The sequence below is a fragment of the Leucopleurus acutus genome (genome assembly GCF_964270905.1).
Source record: "Leucopleurus acutus genome assembly, chromosome: 8".
In the NCBI taxonomy this organism is placed as follows: Eukaryota; Metazoa; Chordata; class Mammalia; order Artiodactyla; family Delphinidae; genus Leucopleurus; species Leucopleurus acutus.
This window is the reverse complement of record NC_139151.1, coordinates 62,029,714-62,051,855: the sequence shown is the minus strand read 5'-3', so window position 1 is coordinate 62,051,855 and position 22,142 is coordinate 62,029,714. Positions and strand designations below refer to the sequence as shown.

The following is a 22,142-nucleotide window of genomic DNA, read 5'->3' as shown; positions in this document are numbered from 1 at the left end:
CACTCATACAGGGAATGGACGCTCTGCAACTTTAAAGAATGTAAAAATTTTAATGCAAGATCAGATTGTCTCACCCCCAGCTACTCACCTCTGAAGACCATGTTGACTAGCCCCTGCAGGCTGGAGAGGCGGAACTGCAGGCATGTGGCTGCCCTGCCAGCCTTCAGGTCCTGTGATAACAACCTTCCACAGCCAAGGGGCCTGGGCTCTCAACGCATTCCTGGACCTCCTGTGCCAAAGTCAGTCCGATTCTCACACCCTCACCTTTCCACCAGGCTGACCCCCAGCCAGCCAACCTGAGATCCTGCTTGGATCCTACCTCAACCCTGAACGCTCGCTGTGAGGAGCTCTGCCATCACGCGCTGGAACACAGAAGCCCACCCTGAGCCCTGGCTGGCTCCTGGTTCACTGCGGCCACAGTCACTGTCACTGGGGGGCCCCACTCACTATCTTTGAATGGAAGCTTCCAGAACTAGGACGCAAGCACCAGATGCTCAGCCTCAGTATCTTGACGACGGACTGTGTAGACCCCTCTGCAGCCAGGCCAATTCCTCCATGCCCATCTCCCCCTCATGAATAGGTGCTGCCTGTTCCCGTTCAGCTCTGCTCCCCGGTGTGGGCCCGTGTCCAGTCAACAAGGAGGGAGATGCAGATGAGCCCAAGAAAAAGCATTCTGTTTGTATCCACACCTCCACGTCCCCGTCAGAGACTTCGTTAAGCATCCGTAACAGGAAGACCCGGAATGTTGACATTACTTAATTTTCATCAACCTTAATCCCTTTGGATGGCATCTGCTGTCTTGATTGTTCGTATGACCTTTCTCTAGTAAACTTTTTCAACCTGGACGCTGACTGTCAGTGTGTACACTATTTAAGGAGCTCCACTCAGATCCTGAGCTACGTAGGAAAAAAAAAAATCGCATCTTTGTTTTCCTGCTCCTTTTCATTCTAAACAAATGAAATGCAGTACATGGTAGGAGAAAATCATGTGACGGATCCTCACTCTTCAGGAAACCGTGCCTTTTACAACCCATGGGAGCCATCATAACATGGCGAGCTATCCGTGGGTCCTTCAGATCCACACAGCATTTGATTTTTCCTTTGGAAAAATAAGACATAAATGCAAAAGGAAAGCAGCTTTCCCCCTCACTTTATACAGTATTTGTGTCATTAAGAGCAGAGAGTCTCTCTTTTGGCCACAACTGTTTCAACACACAAGCTAATTCACCAAACAGTGACAATTTGTTTCATTAGGAAAATTTTACTGAATGTCTGTCCTGTGCCACTTACTTTGGTAGACATTGGACATACCACAGTGAGCAAGACGGATGAGATGATATCATGACATCTTTGGGGATGGTTCTCTTCACTGCAAGGGAACACCAGTTGGGACAGGGGTGGGTGTTCGCCTATGTCCCGGATATTTTCTGTTTAAAGTAACAGAAATCCTACCTCGTAGTGCTTACGTAACAAAGGAAATGTATGTGCTTACGTATTCATAAGGGCCAGAGGTAACACTATGTTCAGGACAGGCTTGATCCAGCAACTCAACCATATGATCGAGGGTCTGAACTCTTTTTCTCTCCCTATTCTGCCACCTGTGGGGTTGGCCTCACCCTAACCCTGCTTCCTCTAGAGGTCCAGAGGGCTACAGCTGTTCCTGTCGTGTATGCTTCTTTACTTACATCCAACAAGAAAGAGACAGCGGCTTTGTCCAAGCATTCACACCAAATGCTCTCTAATACTATCTGACTGAATCAGCTTAGATAGTACTAATCCCCATGGTTGGCTTGACTGGGTTAGCCCCGGACTAGGTCTTAGTTCCATTACTGGAGCCAAGGATGGAGCCAGGCTCCTTAGAATCCCCAAGGAGAAGTCATGGCCATCAGAAGGACATCCTGCTGTCTGTGTGGGTACCCACAGCACTAGGCAGGCTCCTTGTCAGCCCTCGTTCTGTTTTTTGTTCTTGGGGTGTGCGAACTAAAGCCATCTACCCCAACACAGCCATCTGTCTATAGGATGCACTCCACGTTAACTTGCCTTTACTATTCTATTGGCTTCATTAACATTAACTTTACTATTCCCAGAGACTCTGGCCAAGACAGATGAAAGTTGCAGACAACATTATTGCTCATTACTGGGACTTTCCAGAAAACCATCAACTCTTCCTTAGAAAGTATCAACAGACGGTTTATACCCCAAAACTCTTTGAATCCTGGTCTCAAAATCCTCACCTTGCTGTGTCCACCTAAACTATTACATCATGATCTTTACCCAACCCTAACCAAGCTTCCCCATCCCCTGAATCATCCCCCATGCCACACTGAAAGGTCCACCTTAAACCATACTTGAAAGTATCGATCAGACCCTGCCCTTCCCCTTCAATTACCAGGTAAGCAGTAAACTCAGCTTTGTCTTTTCAATAGGTTGTTCTGCTGACATTTGGCAGACAGCGTTCAACAGGCACATCCTCTGAAAGACGCATTTCCAGGAGCAGCGGCCTTCTAGACATTCTGTCCTTTGCCATTAACGATGGAAAAATGTTGCCTGTCACATCAGTGAACAAAGGATGTTGGGGAATTCCCTGGCGGTCCAGTGGTTAGGTCTCCCTTTCATTGCAGTGGTCTGGGTTCAATCCCCGGTCGGGGAACTGAGATTCTGCAAGCCACGTGGCGTGGCCATAAAACCAAAACCAACCTTCCCCCCGCCCCCCCCCCCCCCCCGCCAGCAAAAAGACCACAAAGGATGTTGCAGCCATCAAGCCTTCCCATTACAGCCTCCCCGACGCAGGATGCCCCCCAGCAAACCATCCCCGACAGTGCACCCTGAGGAGACTCAGGATGAGAAAGCACAGGATGCTGGCCCCAGAGAGCTGAGGTGCAGGTCAAAGGAACGATTTCAGTGAGCCCAGACTCTTGCATCTTCCCTCACACAGAAAAGCGCTAACTTCCTTGCCTTGAGATATCGGGTCTTGTTTAATTAACAGTAATCTTGATGTTCCGACTACCTGGTCTTTGTTGCAAAAACTCATATACATCCTGGTTCCTCCCCTTCCTCTTTGGAGCAGTCCCTCAGAGCTGTCAGAGAGGCTGCGTCCCGGGCTTAAGTTCTCAGTTTTGTGAGCCGAATAAAACATAACTCTCAACTTCTAGGTTGTCCATTTTTTTCCAGTTGACACCAGGATGCTCCACCCTTGCCTTGGCCCCCTAACCCAGGAAGTCCTCTCCTCCCCACAGATAATCACGAGGGAGTGTGGCTCTTTCAGAGGTTGGCATAAGCCATTCTAGTTCATTTCATCTACGGGGGGGGGGGGGGGAAGAACTGGCCCATCAGCCCACAGTATTAGCAGTCACACCGGAATGCCGTTCTTGGAGATGAGACTGCTGAAGGCCCAAGCCCATTGTTAGCCACTTTCTTATTTAATTACCATTCAAGTGCGCCGCAGGAACGCTCCAGGGCAGTGACTGCTGGGACAGGGTCATTTGTGAGAGAGGAGAGTCAAGATGCAGTTGACTTTCTGTTTGAGCAGCAATGCTATTTTCCAACACAATGGTATTATCTTTTATACCTCTAGTGTTTACCTTAATGCTTCCGCAGTTTGTATGACTGCTATTTCTACAGACACCTGGAAGAGTTACCGGTTTTGTACCCCAGTTGAAGATGAGAAAACGCTTAGCATCCTTTTTTTTTCTTCCCTAAACCAGATAATTCTACACAAGAAGGAGGACTTGTTTGGGAAATACTGAATGCTCTTGGCTTTGTTTGCCGACCATTCCCTCCACCAGCTGGAAACACAACACCCCATTAACACTGACCATGCCTACTGGTCCCAACTGTATTCTGTTCACTTACATCAACTGGCACAGATTCTAAGAGGTTTGTTACATGTTTTTCAGATCCCCAACATGTAGCACGTTTCTTTGTTCTTTGCATTCAGTTGTGCTTCAGTGGCCCTGCTGGTGTTTATGGATATTGGCATACTAAATCCCCCAATGAAAATAGTTTATTTTTTGAAAAAATATAATCTCAATGCTAAGTCCTTTATTTTGTCCAAAAGATGCATTCCCTCTATTTTTCTCTTTTTTATCTTCACAGGTAGGGGGAGTGAATCATTACCTGACATAAAATTGCTGCTAAAATGTTTCCCTGGTGAGAACCTGGGAAAGAGAGCCAACCTGTGGGCTAATATCCTTGTCATCCCTCCTGATCAGTTCTCATTCAGGGTACAGCAGTCTGCCATTCACCGCAGGGATGTCTGTGGTTTCTGCTTCCTCCGTCTCTTATGAAAGAAGATACTGAAGCACTCTAGAACCTGGACACGCATATCATCAGCATGAGGGGGACCTTCATGATTTACTAAGGTGCCTAAGTTATTGTTCTGAATGTTTCTCAAGTGCACTCGAAATGCAAAGCCACTACCATCAGAGGGCAGTTCATGGGAACCAAGGGGCGAAATGGTCTCTTCTCACGTCCTTCTCCTAAATGGAGAAAAGGTGATCAAAGCTTGGAGCTTAATAAGGACCATCTCCATTTGAAGAGCCTACTGTAAACTTAGTCTTGATACCTTTTTTTTTTTTTTTTTTAGTCTTGATAACTTTTACATCTTGCTGCGAACTGACTTCTCCTTTGGACTCCTTTGAGTGGGAAACTGTGGGACTTTAGAACTAGAGGAACCCAACTGCTTTCCTTATATGTCTCCTTCATTCATTCTTTCATTCATTCCTCAAATACTAATTTAATACCTGTGTAACAGGGACAGTATTTCCATTCTCCGTAAATCATGCTGTCCCATGCAAAGGAATCAGTGTTATATGTTCCTACAAACGGAGGGCAAATAACGTGATGATCAGATAGGTCAATGACCAGATAGTCCCTACAGAAACAAAAGTCTCCAAAGCCAGGCCTGTCAAGAGAAAAGAGACACATCGAAATCCCAAATGTTCCCTCTACACATTGAGAGGAAACCTTGGAGATCTGAACCTAAGTCATAGTATAAAGGAAATCACGCTCTGATACAAAGGAAGGTTCCACCAGCCGGAAAGAGGATGTAGAGAGCCTTTGGTAGGGAGATGGGGGGCGGGGCTTGATGTGAGGTCCTGGCTTCACCGCTCAGGCTTGAAGTCTGGAGTTTCAGGTGGGTCGAGGAGGAAGGTGAAGGCAGAAATGGCCCCTGTGCCAACATGGGGCTAGAGGAACAGGTAGAAATGGCCACGTAACTTTATGGGCATGAAGAGGGTGCCTGTAATGGCGCTGAGTCTCCTGCAGCTCCTGTGTGTCCCTGAATGCTTGGAAGATGTGGAAAGGAGGTGACAATATTGGCCGACAAGGGTTTTTTTTGGGGGGGGGTGTCCAGTAAGTGGGAAAGTGACCTGTACCAAGGGCTGCAAAGAAAACCTCTCAGGCGAGAGGTGTGCCAAGGCCTCAGAGATCTGCAGGGCAGTCAAGAGGCGCAGTGTGGCCTGGTCAGCCTCGAGGGGGTCCCGGCAGCACACGTCGTGACGACGTCATCTGATGGCCAAAGACAAGCTGGACAACACGCCTGGTCAGATGCAAGCACACAGATCTCCCCTTGTCACCAGGGCCTTTGTGCTTCTCTCGCCTAGGCGCCAGCTTGGGAAGGAGGAAGGAGACAGGAGGCAGGTTGCAACTCCCTTGGGCTTTCCCACCCTGTGCCTAGTGCCTGCTTTTTTCTTTCTGGTTTCAGTTTCCTTCTCTGCTGGTCTAGCCCTCACCAGGACCCCAGGCCTACACACACTCAAACTCCCTGATGGGAACCTGATCCAGGTTCAGTTCCAGTCAACCCCTCCTCTTTCTGGGGAATCACTCCTCTTTCCTAAATCTGCTGTGAATAGCAGTTGGCCCAGAGTAATAAAGCTTTTGACGCCCTCACTTCAAAATCTTCTGGGAAGCAGAAGATTGGGGCCACTTGTGTCCATTTCCCTGTCCTGCCAGGGGGACACTTCTCAGCAAGTCTCCTCTCAACACTCCTGCTGGAGTGGGACCAGGTCACATTTCCATGACCCCTGACCTCTGGCAAACTGGACCGGGGTGGACACTTAACCCAACCTGGGTAATCTTGGGAATGCGTGGACTTTTAAGACTCCGGGTAGGCCCTGATGGATAATATCTAGAGCTTGTTTAAAGGGCCTGCTAGAGTAACTCCCAGTCGAGTCTGGGTGATGACATTTGCCTTAGCTATACAGCTCTAAATCTACACCCTTAAGGCAGCAGAGGCTGGAAGTTTCTGCCAGGGTGTACTGTGCCACACCTGCCCCTAGTTATGCTGGGAACTGCATAACCCTGAGTTGCAGGGGGCTTCCAGCTCTTTGAGGTGGCCCTGCAGACTGTCAGACTAACCAGGTGCACAGAGAAAATGCTGAGCTTGGCGATAGGAAGATTTGTTCACACCTGAGCACCCTTGAGCAGGACTTTGGGGTTTAGAATCTTACATCTGTCAATCAGGGGAATGCTGCAGACCTTCACTGTGTATTCTGATTGGAGTCTATCCCTTATAGAAAAGTAAAAACTGACTTAACCCAATGGTGTCTGTGGTCTGCTCTTCCCACCAAACCAAGTTTACTACTTGTTCATCCAGAGGTCAGGCAGCACTTCACACGGAAGTGATGAAAGCCTGGAACTATTTCTATTATTGTCCCCGGAGCTGCATGGTGTGGGCCAGCTCCACGTGCAGGGGTGGGAAAGGTGCCGGGATGCGGCCAGGCCAGCACCATCTTCTCTTGGATATATGGAGGAGAGGGCTGTGGGAGCTCTGTCAGAGCTCTGTCATCCCCTGAGGCTCCGTGGAGGGGATGCTCCTGTCCCCAGGGCCCAGGCAGCCCACCGAGGGAGTTTACACAGCTTCCCAAGCCTCTGACATCATGGAGAGAAAAGGGAACGGCACTGGCTGACCTTTGAGTGTGCAGTGAAGCCATCCAGATTCTCTGAGAGAGAAATGGATTTCTGAACTCATTGGCTTTGAAGACTCCATCTGCCACCTGCTCTGGCAAGGTCAGGGGGTGTTGGATGCAGCCCCAAGCAGGCTGCCAGATCTCTGCAGGGCTCAGGGTTCAGTTCTGACCTGGTCCCTCAGCCCCCGGCAGCGAAGAGCTTCTGCCAGGCCAGCCTCCCTTCGTACTAAATCCTAACTACCCCAGATCTTCTCTCTTCTCTTTCTCTCTCATTCATTCTTACACAAATGCTTATGTATACACACACACACACACACACACACACACACACACACATCCAGAGAAGTGCAACTTAATTGCTGTTTTTGTTTTACAGCAGAAAAGTTAACGGTTCTTAGTGTATCAGCAACTTACCTTTAAGGCCAAGGAAGACAGGAGAAAGAACAGAACTGAGATACGTGTGTCTATATCCAGTCAAGTCACAAATGACCCCTTCTCCCAGCGGGAGGTCATGGCTCACCAGCATGTGGGGTGTGGGGTACGCCCAACCTTCCTTTTTCCCTCCGTGACCAACATTATCATGTTTCTTTGTGCGACAGTCCCATGAGGACACACAGCAATCCCTCAGAATGTGGGACGTACACAGTAATGGTCATAACTGGGAATTTTACTGAGCATTTACTGGGTGCCAGCCATGGTGCTTCACACACATTAGATTCTTTAATCCTCACAATCACCCTTGTGGGACAGGCACTATTACAGCCACTTTACAGAGGAGAAAAACTGAGATTCAGCAAGGGAAAAACAAGCAACTGAGTGGCAGCACAGGGATTTGAATCTAGGTCCATCCACGTCAAAACCGCTCTGCCCACGGCCTCCTCCATCCTGACAGCTGTCAGCAAAGCACGGTCAACCCTCTGACACGGCTTTTCATCTCATCCGGTACCACTGCCCCAATTCCGCTCATAACATGTTTATTCTTAAAAGGGAAAGTATGGCTTCTCCTCTCAGGATGGATCCGAAGTCCCAGGCATGTACTTCAAAGACACATGAAGCAACAGGGCAGGAAAAGCCTTCCTTGGTTTGCCTTTCATATAAGGGACATTTCATTTCCTTAGTTCTGCTGCAACCATTGAGAAAAGACCACTGAATTCGCCGAAGTAATTCTAGCTGCTGTAACAAATGACCCCCAAGTTTCAGCGGTTTAACTCTAAAAACACGTATCTCTCACAAAACTGTCCAACACCGATTTGCAGTAAGCCAAGTGCTCAGGGTTTAAGGCATGGCTCCCGGGCAGCCAGTCATAGGGTGCTTCCTCCTGGGCAATGAGGGCAGCCTCCCAGGCCCGCTTTCCACACGTTCCCTCCTGTAAGGTGCACGCGCCGTGCTCGGGGCCCTGTGTTCACAGCCCCATCCACAGTCACTCCCTGGCAAGGTCACTGAGACAGAAGTGCTCGTGCACACAATCAGGGCTCCTGTCTCAGCCCCACGCCACACCCCTGATCCTCACTCCTTTCCCATTTCCTGTGTCCCGAGAGGCACAGAGCCCTGACAGCCTTTGACACTTCAGGTTACAAATAAGAATGAAAGTCGGCAGTGACTCTGTAAGGGCGTAAAAAGCCTATCCAAGTGCTCTAACTGCCCCTGCTGGTGACGGGCTCTGGCAGTCCACAGATAGACTCCTCTGAGAATTCCACCAGGAACTGAAGAAGCGATGTGCACTGTAGCTAGCACCAGTCCCCCGCACTGTGAAGTGGTTCACAGGTTCTATGGTCTCCCGGACGGATTAATTTTGAGCCCAGGAAACAGTCTTCACTTCTACGGCCCAAGGACAGAGGTGTCCTCAAGGACCTGCAAATTAGGAGGGCCCTAGGCTCTCCTTGAGAGACCCTGTCCTGTTCCTCCCCTCCGGCAGGGTCTCCAACAAAGAGAGACTGTCCCTTCATCCTCTGGGGCCCTCCTGCCTCTCTATGGCTGCCCTGCATGTTTACTTAGACTCTCCTGACTGGCCAGGGCAGCAGAATCCACACTGGGTGAGGCTCTGGTCTTGGCCTCTCAGGATGGCTTTGCAGGGAACAGAGCTGCCTGCTCTGGGAGAGTGAGAGGAAGCTCTCTGCCTGGAACGCACGCTCTCTGGTGTCCCTGTTCCCAGGGGCTCAGGTTCTCTTCGTTTCCCAAGAGCAGGAGGGACTAATCCTTCATGGACAAGCTCATCCAAGCATGACACTTGCTTCCCTGGTGCCCCCGTAGCACTTGATGTAGATGATAACGCTTATGACTGTGCACCTCAGTGATCAGTTTCCATGCCATCCTCTCTCTTATGGTCTATAAGCTCTTCAAGGAAAGGAAAGGTTTCTTACATCTATATTTTCTCTATCTAATATGGCATTTGCCCCACAGAAATGTCACTTAGAGAATGCAATTTATTTCTGAGAGAATGAGTTAGTAAATAAAAAAGAGGGTGAGTCACTGAGTAAGGATGAATGGGGGAAGAATAAATGAGAAGGAAAGGATGGGGGAGTGAGTGAATGAACGAGGATGGGAGGCAGAACCACGGTCCACTGCCTCCAAGTACCCACTCTCTTCTTCTACCTTGCAACGAGAATCCTGCTTTTTCAGTTGGGCACATTGCCACTGACAAAAAGAATACACTTCCTACCCTCCCTTGCAACCATACATGTCTGTATGACTAAGTTCTGTGACTAATTTAAATGGAAGTAGCAGTGTTGCATAAGACATCAAGGAAAACCCTTTAAAAAAGAATGTGTATGCTTTGGGCTCTTGTCTTCATCTTTCTATGGCCTGGGAGATATGTGATGGTTGGAGCTTAGCAGCCATGTTGCTCAATGAGGTGACCTCAAAAAAACCAACCAAACAAAAAAAAACACCTCACACTGGGACAGGGAAGCAGAAAGACAGAAGTCTAGATCTCTGTCAGCCACAGAGCCACTTTAACAGCCTAGACAACCTTCCTAGACAACCTTCCTCTGGACCTTTTTTATGTAAGAGAGAAATAAATTTCCATTTCACTTGTTACTTTGTGGTTTGTTGACTTGGGGTTTTTTATCATATACAGTTGATACTAACCAGTTTGCCCAGAATCACAGGTTCAGGCTACGGCCAGTCTCAGAATCCATGCTTCCTCTCTCCCGGTCTCAAGTTTTTTCTGATGCTAGCTGTAAGTCACTCTATGATGGCCTGGACCTCCACACTCACTCAGATCCTGCAGATGTCCTCCAAAGGTCAACCCAAAGCCATAACATGAAATAAGAGAATCTTGATCTTTTTTGAAAACAATCAAAGTAACAGATGATCCCTGATCAATGTTCAAAACCTACCAGACTGGCAGGGAGCACAGACTCAATCTCAGATTGAATGCAATACCCAACAAGCGGTCCCAGGAAATGCAACCAGGGAAACACATCGATGACCATAGACCCTGGTACACTCACATTTTTGGTGGCTCCTGCATTTCAACAGCAAAGCATTTATTCTTCTGCAAAGAGGAGCACGTGGGAGTAGGGTCTTACCTCCACCAGGGAATGCCAGTGTGCAATGGGCTTGCGCGGATATGACAGCATTTCACTCCAGTGGTCTCTGCCCAGCCTCTCAGCTTCGTTGCCTACTTGACACACGCCGATGATCTCATTGTGACCTACACTGTGAAAACGGTGCACAATAGTTTTTTCCTGAAATTTTGGTATGTAAGAGCAGCAACTACTCAGTTAAACTGACAGAGGAATTAGGGAAGGGGTGGTCCTTTTCATTCCCTAATTTAAAACTACAGGCCAAGCTTAATAGCCACTAAGACTCGGGTTACAATATTTCACTCGGGGCACAGAAAGGAAGACCAGAATCTGGCCCTCACACGGCTCAGCTGTTGGAACACTGGCGTGGCTTAGCTTGTTCCCAAGAACCTGTGTTGGAAGAACTCCCTGCTGCATGCAAAGGCTGTCACCTCTGGTTCTGGAACAAGATTGACCTCAGGCCCCCAAATCCATGTAATGAAAAGGGGGCTATCTGAAAAGAGTTTCTTGCACTAATGGCTGCTTCATTCCTGCAAGAGGGAACCAAGTATGGGTAAGGGAGAAGCTCTGAGTCTGTCAGCTGTAGCCTTGAGCTCACAAAGGGGGCAGAGTGGAGGAGGCTCCTGGATCATCTTGCAACCCCTCTCTTTAGAGAACATGTTGTCTTTTTGTGCTCTTCCCTCCTTCCTTGCAAGCCCAGCTTTGCTTCTTTGACCCAACTTGAGTTCCCTACTGCAGAAATACTCAGCTCCTTTAATACTTAGCTAGTATTTCTGAAACATCCCTGGGTAGATCTCTGCCTTGGACCATTTCTTTTTTCCTTAACGGTTTTTGGTTAGAAGTCCTTTGCATATATCCAGAATGACATGGCCCATCCTTTAACTCTCTGGGATCCAAATTCACAGACTTCTTCTCTTTCTTTTTCCTTCCTACAAGGATGAGGGATTTTTCTCCTATTTGTGTATAGGGAGCAAGGGGGAGACAAGGGTGGGGAAGCAGTGTGAAGGATATTGGATTCTATGCTCATTAAAATCAGTTGCATGCAGAAGCCCCATGAATTCTGCCATGGATTTTTCCAGGCCAGATTCATGAGTTTACTGAGAATTAAATTGAAGCAGAGCTCACATAATCAGATTTGTCGATGCGGGAAACTTGGCAATAGCTTGAAAAATACTGGCCCAGCCTTCCACGGCTGGTGGGCAATGTCCCCTCCTGTGGCCCGACACTATTTGTGTTGTGTGTCGTCCAGAGGAGACAAGATGAGGTCTACTGCCCAGCGTGGGCTATCACACCCATGGGCAGCTGAGCCAACCCACGTGCCCCCTGGGTTGCAAGACGATTATGCTTCACCCAGGCATCTCTGGAAAGAGTGTTCAGGGCATTGAGGCTGCCTTACTGACATTTCAGGGGTCTGTGGGAAAATTTTCAGCTGCAAATAATACTGTAAGATATTAGAAGTCAGACTTTTTTTGTTTTTTTTATAATTGTGCCCAGACCATGTGGGAGGTTTCCAATTAAAAACAGACTTTGCATTTCAGTCTAATGACTAGTTTAACATGTATAATTCCCTGTTGGTACTTCCTTTGCATATTAAAATGACTGTTTTTCAAATCTGTCCTTTAAATACACAATTGGCTACAATGCAGGCTATAAATATCTCTTCTGTGCTGTATTAATTAGAAAGTCGAGCATCTTATACATTTTAATGTACCCTGTCATCCATACTGACTCTAGCATTTTCAAGAGAACATTTCTGTGTTTGCTTTCAGACTTACGTGGATAGAAACGATCTTTATTAAACACATAGGGAGAAGAAAAAAAAAAAGAACAAAATTATGTATTTAGAAATGTTGATGGTCTGGCTAAAGTAATCATTCTGCTGTTTTGAGTGGAATCTTTCTGCTGAAGGCCAGGTAGGATTGCCAGAGAGAAGATTATGATCTGTGGGGTCACAGTTCTCTAAGGTGAGATTCTGAGGGGTGTACAGGGATGGAGAGGGGAAGAAGTAGAGGAGGAAGGAGAATGGAGGAGGAGAAAGAAAGAAGAAATGGGAGAGCTTAGAGGCACTTTGGTAATCTGACTCTACCCCATCGTTTGTAAAATGGTGACTCCTTGTCAATCAGCTCTCAGAGTCTCACCTGACTCTCCTCCTGTGGCTGCACTAAGACACCAGCTAAGAGTCCACAGCTGGCACCCCCCGTGCCCCAACCCTGGGCATAGTGGACTTGCAATGAGAAACAGCTCTAGGCCTCTCACCGGTCGTAGTCCATGACCGCTATGGACAAGTAGATTTGGTCAATATTCTCGGGAGGGACGTCAAAGACTATGGCTTCGTTGTAAACAGGGTTCAGAGTGTTCCTCTTGGTGGACGTTTTCCTCTTCTTCAATCGTCTGCCATCAGACATCAATGAGACTTTCACGTAGGGATCTGTACAGACCATGAGAAGCAGAGGTACTGTGAGGATACATGCATATCTAGGCCAGCAGTTTCGTCACGGCAGACTTTCAAGGACCATGGTACGCAGAACCCCTTTACCTGCCTGTGGACTGGAGTTTGAGGATTTTAATTAACACGATGTCTGGGCAGGGACTGGAGTTGGGATAACTGAGTCATTCATTCAGGAAAAAGCACAGGACTCTCTCCCCTCAAAATGAGTGGAATTTAAAAATAGTGTGAAAACATGTTACCGAATTAGATTAGGATCCAGGACCTGCTTGGCTGTCACAGGAAGGGAAATGCAAAGCCATTTCCAAAGCATGGGGAAACAGGCTGCAGGACCTGACTTGCAGCCACCTCGGGGAATCTTTTTCTAAAAACTAGGTCTTTAGGAAAGGGACAAGCTAAATTCCTAGAGGACTGGGAAACCTTGGGGTGGGGGTGGGTTTCCTTCAGTGCAGGGGCCTCAAGCCCTAGAGCTGCCTGCAGTCGGGGTGCAAAGGGAGAAGCAGTTCAGCGGGGAGAGAAAGGACACAGGCTTGCTTGTGGGGCCATGCTGGGATGGGGTGACAGGTGGCAAGGCTGGACTCTGCTTCAGGTGGAACTTCCTTGGTTTCACCTCACTATTCTGCTCAGTGGGGAGTCCTTCTTGCTTCGCCTGCCTAACCATGTGCTGCTCTGACACCCATACACTGTCCGGGGCGACTTAGAGGGCCAGAAGAGGCCATATCTTCTTTTCTGCTTGAATAAAACACTGGCATCCAGGAAGCAAAATATATTGCATCTGTTGATTTCAGTGACCAAAAGCCAGTGAACTGGGGGTTTTGCGACCACATTTTGGGAGCCCCCGAAGAGGTGGCTTGTGAACTTGTATAAAAGGAACTGCATATCAGGGTATTTTCTGTTAGGGTTTAGAATTTAAGGCTACATGCTTGATTCACTGGAAAAACCAAACTGCATAGTTCACTGATGGACCTTTTATATAAGGATATTGGATATCAATCTTCTAAAAGCCTGAGGTGATGGTGATTGCTTGTATGTGAGGAAGGACCCAATTAGATAAGCTATATCAGCACGTGCAAACTGTAGGTCCAGTCCACAATTATGTGAAGGAGAAGACCTAAGAGAGAACAATGGTAATAATAATGAGAGCTAACGCTGAGGAGCATTTAGTGTGTGCCAGGCACCGTTCTTAGGGGTCATATGTGTTAACTCACTTAATCCTGTAACGACCGAAAGAGCCAGATACTATTATTGTCCTCATTTTTACAGAGGGGGAATCTAAAGCCCAGAGAGATTAAGTGACTTGTTCAAGGTCACACAGCTATTAGGTCTAGGACTAGGATTAAACTTAGGCAGTTTGGTTCCAAAGTCCGTGCACTTTATTACTCTACTGGAAGCTTCATAAGGTGCTCCGTAAGAACGTAGGAAGAAATCTGCATTTGAGCTTGTCCCACCTGATGCTCCCGTTATGTCCATTGCCTTTAAATTCCTTGCTTTTATAATGGTAATGGTCAGCCTGCCAGCCGTGGGAAGATAGCAGAGGGAAAACATCAGCTCTCCAAGATCCACGTTGTCCTGTTGAGAGAACACAAACTGAAGCATTAGAAAGTGTCCTCAGCCTGGCGCACACAGAAGCAGGGCCAGGGCAGCATTGCAAGGGGCCGCACTGCTCCTTCCCTTCACGTAATCAATCAGATGAAGGACACTAAACGCCTGCACTTTGGGAGCACCCTCCCTAAGGAAGCACACTCATCTTTAAACGGCAGAGCTGTGGACACCATCCAGGGTTCTGCCCCTCTATCCAGCTACCTGCAGCCCTGCACAGCATCACACAGGTCCCGCGGCCCACAGCAGCCCCCAGAGCAGAAGCCCCCAAAGCCCTAACTATCCCTACGGAGCCCCCTGTGTGGCCCCGCTCATATCCCCATCACATCCACTCAGAGCCCGCAGGACAAAGCTAAACAAGAGCTGCCCCACAGTGCTGGGCTGCCCCACTGGCAGCCCAGACAGGCTCTGCACACAGCCCACCCACAGCCTCGTGCACTCCCTCAGACAGGTCTCCGTACAGCCCCTTGGAGACTCCTAACCCCCATTTCCTACAGAGCTTTTCCCCCACAGTTTTACCCACAGGTCTCACATAGCCCGCGAAGTCCTCCAGTCACCGTCCATGTGCATTCTTCCCCTATAGCTCCACACACCTCCCTACAGAGACCCCCCCACCCCAAGTTTGCTGCAATACCTCCGTACACTCCTGCAAACACTCCCCATCCCAGCATGTGCACGCGCACGCACACACACACCCCTCCACCCACCAGAGCACCGCACGCAACCTGGTCACATGCAGCTTGTGCAGACCAGCACGTGGCTCCACTGGACCCTGCAAACACCTAGTCCCTACAGGGCTCTCGACGAAGACCCTGCCGCAGCCTGAGAGTGGCAGCCCGTGACAGCCCTGGACACACCTGGACACCTGCCCAGCCCCTGCGCAGTCTCCAGGCAGGAAGAGAGAGGTGGGGACCCAGACCCCGCAGGCCCCCAACGCCTGACCCCCCTGGCTCCCACTTTGCTGCAGCGCTTGCCTTCTCTCGATGTGTCTCTAAGAAGCCCCATTTCCCTCTGCAGGGGAAAACATCTCCTGGGGTAGTGTGCAGTCATTCAAATAGGTCAGAAGACACAATTCTCTTTCTCCTTTTTAGCCCAGGGAAAGTATAACCAGAAAGGAAAAAAAAAAAGCCAGTTCATTTAGTTTCAATTTCTGTGATACCTGAGGTTATCAAGCTGGGTGTCTGTGTCTAATTAATACAGTTTCATACTGACAATGCTCTGGGGAGTCCGGTTTTTGCCCACAACATCCACAGCCTCCCCTCCCCTCCTTGATTCTCCAAGGATGCTACTATTTTTAGAAGCACAGATTGAGCTCTGTAAGGTCACCTCGCCCAACCTCCCTCCTTGACCGCTTCTGCAGGAGGATGAGGCGAAGGGAGTCTGTTTAGTCGCTAAGGCAGATGGATCGCTCTGTGTCCTCGAGCTCTCCCTGCTTCATGTAAATAAATGACCTCTCCTCGCAAGCATGCCAGGCTCTTCTGGTTCCTGGAGCCCTAATATCAAGAGACCCAGGTAGCTGGGCCTTTCCCCCTGGGGTGGAGGTGTCACACGGGGCAGGTGCTGGACTGCTTTGTGCTCCCGGGTTCCCAACTGCAGGAGTAGGGCCTGCTGTTACTGAAGGATCTGACCCAGCTTCCTGCTGGTGGCGGAGGAGAAAGAGCAGGGACAGCTGTCCCCATAAATTATCTTTCCCCCTCTATACTCCCTGGCCTATTCCTTTGCCCTTGGACCTTTCCTGTGTGCCTTAAGCAGAAAGGCCCAGACACGTGTTCTTCTCAGAGGACTTTTCACTGCACCTGGCTCAAGCCCCCTCTCCTCTCATCCTGCCCTAATAATCTTGGTTTTACACAGTAAAACAGGAGCAACCAAAACCATGCCTAAGAAGCTTCATCATCATTTTTGCGGCATACACTTTCTGAGGGCCCACACCGCACAGGCTCTGTAGGGCTCAAGATGTGATGATGCAGTCCCTGCCCTCAAGACCAAGGCACATAACTGAATGTAACGTGTCAAGCTACTTTTGCCCTAAGTACATTTTTCCCCAACGTAAACTTCATTCATAAATATTTACATGATACTGCTGTTTGCTCACGAGTTAAAAGGAAAAAAAATTGCGCTTCAGATTTGGTCATATATTCAGAATATGAACTAGGGCAAAAGTCCACTTTCGTACTTAAAAAACCCTGAGCAAATTAAAGAAAGATTTATTAAGGGGAAAATGTTTGGTTTGATTTCCAAGTGTTTTAAAAATAAATCATTTAAAATTATCTAAATTATGAAGGTAAAAATGATAAAATTCAAATACAAAAGTTTTTAAGTATAATCGTAAAATATGTCCTTTTCTTATGTACATACCACCTAAGTCACGCCTTTCCCCAGAGTACACTGTGGATAATCATACACATTTTCCTTTTCATCCATCATCCATCCGTCCATTCATTTATTCACTTATTCTTCTAACATTTGCTGTGGTTGTGGTTGCTGAACACTGCTCTCGTCCAGGTGCTGAGAGCTGTTTTTGCCGTGGTGAACAACAGATGTGGTCCCCTGAGAAGTGATGGACGTGCTGGGATACGGAACAGAAGCTGATGGCACCTAATGCTAACCCTGCTTTCTCCCCCTCAGCCGATGCTGATTTGGGGTTAAGAATCTGTAGATATGGATGTTTATAAACATTCCTTAATTCAGCGGTTCTCAACCAGGAGCAATTTTGCTCCCCTAGGGCACATTTGGCATTATTTATAATTGTCACAACTGGGGAGGCAGTTGTGTTACTGACGTCTCGTAGGTAGAGTCCAGGGATGCTGCTAAACATCTTACAATGCACAGGGAAGCCCCTCGCTACAATGAATTATCTGGTCCAAAATGTCAATAGTGCCAAGGTTGAGAAGCTCTGTCTTATACAGAGGTGCTTATATTGTTAGTAAACATTTTTCCAGAATGCTGATAAAAGTCAAATACGAAAGAGTCGTGGAGTGTTTGGCTTCTTTTCCAGCTTGACAGAAATCAGATATGCAGAGGTGCCCTGGGGGGTACAAGGGGAAGGAAAATGTCACACAGAGAAATACTTCATTTGCTCCTGCTTTGTGTGGCCAAGTTCCGTATTGTTGGCAAGATATATAGAGAGAGAATTTATAGCAAGTGTGTGTGTGTGAATTCTCTACCTGCCAATCTGTAAACTCTTTCTGTGGTATGTTTGCCTGTAGTGGTCTACGATAGCTCTAGTTTTTGTCTAACTAGCACACTTTTGCTTTCCTGTTCTTGGGTTCTTCTGGTGAAGTCCTTCCTAGTTCCATGAAGTTCTAGAAGGGCTGCTGCAGGAATTCAGACTGACCAAAATATTCATGCCCCTGTCCACTATTGTCTGTTCAGGGGTGAGTATGTAACCCAAGCAGGGAGATTTAGTCTTCCCTGGGACTGAAAAAATCAATATTGAGAAAGAGAAATTTTAATTTTATTGGGGTTATTCACTGGAAAGATATGAAATTAGAATTGTTGTAAGGTTCTTGTACTGTATATACTATAAGTAGTAATAATATCACTTTAAGTTAGGCTGTGTATATTAAAGACATATACTATAAACGCAAAAGAAATGACTAAAATAATACAAGGATTTATAGTTAATAAGCCAACAAAAGAGATAAGATACATGCTTTAAAAATATTAAGTTGATCCAAAAGAAGGCAGAAAAAACTGAAAAGGGAATAAGACCAGAAGAGACAAATATGATAGAATTAGAAAACAAATAGTAAGCTGGTAAATTTAAACTCAACTATTCCAATAATTACATTAAATATAAAAGATCTAAGCATCAAAATAAAAGCAAAGATTAATTCAATAAAATAGCAAGACCCAATATGATGCTCTCTACAAGACATTTAAATACAAAGATATAAGTATATTAAAAGTAAAAGAATAAAAAAAGATACGCTAGACTAACACTAATAAAAAGAAATCTGCAGTGGTTAAATTAATATCACACAAAGTATAGGTAAGAGCAATGAATATTACCAGGGACAAAAAGGGTCATTTCACTATGATAAAGGGGTCAATTCATCAAAAGCACATAACAATTCTAAATATTTATGTACTTTATAGCATACTGTCAGAATACATAAAGCAAAAACGGATAGAATTGTGAGGATAAACAAGTTGTAGTCAGAGATTTGAATACTTGAACAATACTATCAACTAACTTGGCCTAATTAGGGGCATTAAAGAAACACCCTACCAAACAGCAATAGAATACACATTCTTTTCAAGAGTACCCAGAACACGGAACAAGATAGACCGTATTACGGGCCACAAAACAAGTCTCAATTAAATATGAGAAGATTCAAAGTATATTTTCTGGTTGCAATGGAAATGAATTAGAAATCAATAACAAAAAGATATCTGCAAAATCTCTAAATATTTGGGAACTAAGTAACTTCTAAATAACCTATGGATCAAAAGGGAAATCAAAAGAGAAATTACAAAGTATTTCGAACTAAACTGAAATGAAAAAACAACAAAAATTTGTGGATACAGCTAAAGCAGTACTCAGAGGGAAATTTATACCACTAAAATGCTTATATTACACAAGGAGAAAAGTGTCAATTCACTGGCCACCGCTTCCACTTCAAGAAACCAGCAAATAAAAACAAATTAAAACAAAATAAGCAAAAGAAAGGAAATAATAAATATTAGATAGAATAATGTAAAGATGTATATTTTAAACCATAGAGTAGCCACCTAAAGAACCAATAAGTACATGTAATAAGCCATTACTGGAGATAAACTGTAACCATAAAAATACTCAATTCAAAAAAAGGCAGGAAATAAAGAAGAAAAAAAGAAAGAAAGTACAGGTGGAACAAATAGAAAAGACAGATTTAAACACTACCATATTGATAATTACTTTAAATGTATATACCTGATAACTTCAATTGAAAGGACATAAATTTTCTGATAGGATCATAAAGCAAGACCCAACTACCTATGCTGTCAACAGGGAATCCACTTAAAATATCATGACAGGGGACTTCCCTGGTGGTGCAGTGGTTAAGACTCCACGCTCCCAGTGCAGGGGGCCCAGGTTCAATCCTTGGTCCAGGAACTAGAGGCCACATTCATGCCGCAACTAAGAGTTCGCACGCCACAACTAAGGAGCCCGGGAGCTGCAACTAAGGAGCCCGTTGGCCGCAACTAAGGAGCCCACATGCCCAACTAAGGAGCTGGTGAGCCGCGACTAAGGAGCCTGCCTGCTGCAACTAAGACCCGGTGCAGCCAAATAAATAAATTAACTAAAAAATATATCACGACAAAGATAGGTTTAAAGGAGGAAAAATTTAGGCCATGTAAACGAAGCTGGAGTGGATATATTAATATCAAGAAGATTTCAGAGCAAGGAATATTACCAGGGAGGAAGGGAATATTTCATTGACAAAGGCTAAAATCATCAAGAGGACATAATCTTAAATGCATATGTTTCTAATAACAGAACTTCAAAATATATTAAACAAATCTGATGGAATTAAGAGAAGAAACAGGCAAACCCACAAGTGGAGTTAAGAGATTCCAACACTGTCTATCAGTAATTCATTGAACAAGGAAGCAGAAAAGAAGTAAGGATATAAAAGACTTTAAGAGTATTATTGACCAACCTGACCTAACTGGTATTTACTCTACCTATTAATACTCCATCAAACAACAGCAAAATGCACATTCTTTTCAAATATACACTAAACATTCAGCAAGATAAATCATATTCTGGGTCATTAAAAAATTCTCATTAAATCCAAAATGAATGAAATCATAAAATTAAACAATACTCTTCTAAATCACCTATAGATCAAAGAAAAAAATCATAAGGGATATTAAAGATTTTTTTCTTTTTTTTTTGGCAGTACGCGGGCCTCTCACTGCTGCGGCCTCTCCCGTTGCGGAGCACAGGCTCCGGACGTGCAGGCTCAGCGGCCGTGGCTCACGGGCCCAGCCGCTCCGCGGCATGTGGGATCCTCCCGGACTGGGGCACAAATCCGTGTCCCCTGCATCGGCAGGCGGACTCTCAACCACTGCGCCACCAGGGAAGCCCTTAAAGATTATTTTGAACCAAATGGTAGTGGTTACATGACTATATACATGCGACAAAACTTGTACACTTAAAATTTGTTAATTTTACTGTATGTAAATTAATGGGGATTAAAAAATTCTGAAAAGACATTTTACAGAGGACTGTAGTTTTGTCTTCTAGTTTTACTGTCCTGAATTCACAGAATATGTCTTGATGGTTTTAACCGCTGAAAAAATTATCCTATACTATCCCATTCATTTGTGCTCAAATATGTCTGAAAATAATGCCTAGGCTCTACTTGTAGGGGACATATTTCTATACGTCTATTAAATCAAGCTTGTTAATTTTGTATCCAAATCTTCTTCCTCTTGGAATTTATTATGATTTTGTCCTTTAAAATATGGTTTCTTCCCATTCTACTGTTTCACAGCCAAATTATTAGCAAACATATAAACTATGGTTAAAATATTTATTTCTCTGCTCACTGCAGTTTCATAAAACCCATGTCATCCCCCACTCTTAGACACATTTTTCATTTTCCTCGTGTATGTCCTTGAGTACTGTTTTTCCAGGGAGGGTTCACAGGTAGTTAAAGTAATCTTTATTATGCTCTTATCCTTTTATTTTTTTTTAAATAAATTTATTTTTGGCTGCGTTGGGTCTTTGTTGCTGCGTGCAGGGTTCCTCTAGTTGTGGCAAGCAGGGGCTACTCTTCGTTGCGGTGCGTGGGCTTTTCATTGCGGTGGCTTCTCTTGTTGCAGAGCACAGGCTCTAGGCATGTGGGCTTCAGTAGTTGTGGCACGTGGGCTCAGTAGTTGTGGCTCACGGGCTCTAGAGTGCAGACTCAGTAGTTGTGGTGCACGGGCTTAGTTGCTCCGTGGCATGTGGGATCTTCCTGGACCAGGGCTCGAACTCATGTCCCCTGTATTGGCAGGCAGATTCTTGCCACCAGGGAAGTCCCTGTGCTCTAATTCTTAAAAGAAAGTTAGCTGGGCACAGAATTTAGGTTAAAATTATTTGACCTTAGAACCTTTTATTTTGTCACAATATATTCTAGTACTTCATGTTCCAGCTAGGGTGTTTGATGCCATTCTTTTGCACATTTTTTTCCCTCAAGGAGGTTTTAAGATTGTCTTTTTGTACTTTTACTTTGTACTTGTACCTTCTGAAATTTCCCCAGAAGGTACTGATATCTTGTTTTCACTGGTTTTGCTTGGTCCTCAGCGATTGATGTTAATTGGAATTTTTTTTCTCTTGCTTTAATCTCTTTTTCTCCAGTGAACAGTTGATCTGTTTGTTTACTTTGGACCTTCTCTTTCATGATGTTGGTTTTCTAGGACATCCCTAATTGTCTTTATTTATAACTGAAGGGTCAAAGCAAAAGTCTTTTACAGCTCATCATTTTGTGAGGAGCCTCATGAGGCAGTGGAGGCAATCTCATATTTTCATCTGATACATATAACTGAACATTCTGAAGAATTATTCTTTAACACTACTTGCATGATACTAACATCGCCAAAATTATTGAACGTTGGTTGGTTTGTTTGTTTTGCGGTACACGGGCCTCTCACTGTTGTGGCCTCTCCCACTGCGGAGCACAGGCTCCGG

At 45.8% G+C, this 22,142-nt stretch overlaps 1 protein-coding gene across 2 annotated transcripts in view; it reads right to left on the bottom strand.

Annotated features, from left to right (window-relative positions):
* SYT9 (synaptotagmin 9) overlaps positions 1-22,142 on the bottom strand; it is a 187,793-nt gene that overhangs the window by 37,312 nt on the left and 128,339 nt on the right. The window contains exons 4-6 of one of the 2 annotated variants that reach the window (XM_082844199.1): positions 14,329-14,449; positions 12,691-12,862; positions 10,438-10,567 (exon numbers count right to left, since the gene is read on the bottom strand). In XM_082844199.1, the coding sequence (XP_082700325.1) occupies positions 10,438-10,567; positions 12,691-12,862; positions 14,329-14,449 (423 nt within the window). Of the gene's footprint in view, positions 1-10,437; positions 10,568-12,690; positions 12,863-14,328; positions 14,450-22,142 lie in introns of those variants that run through there. The other variant, XM_082844200.1, reaches the window with a different exon arrangement.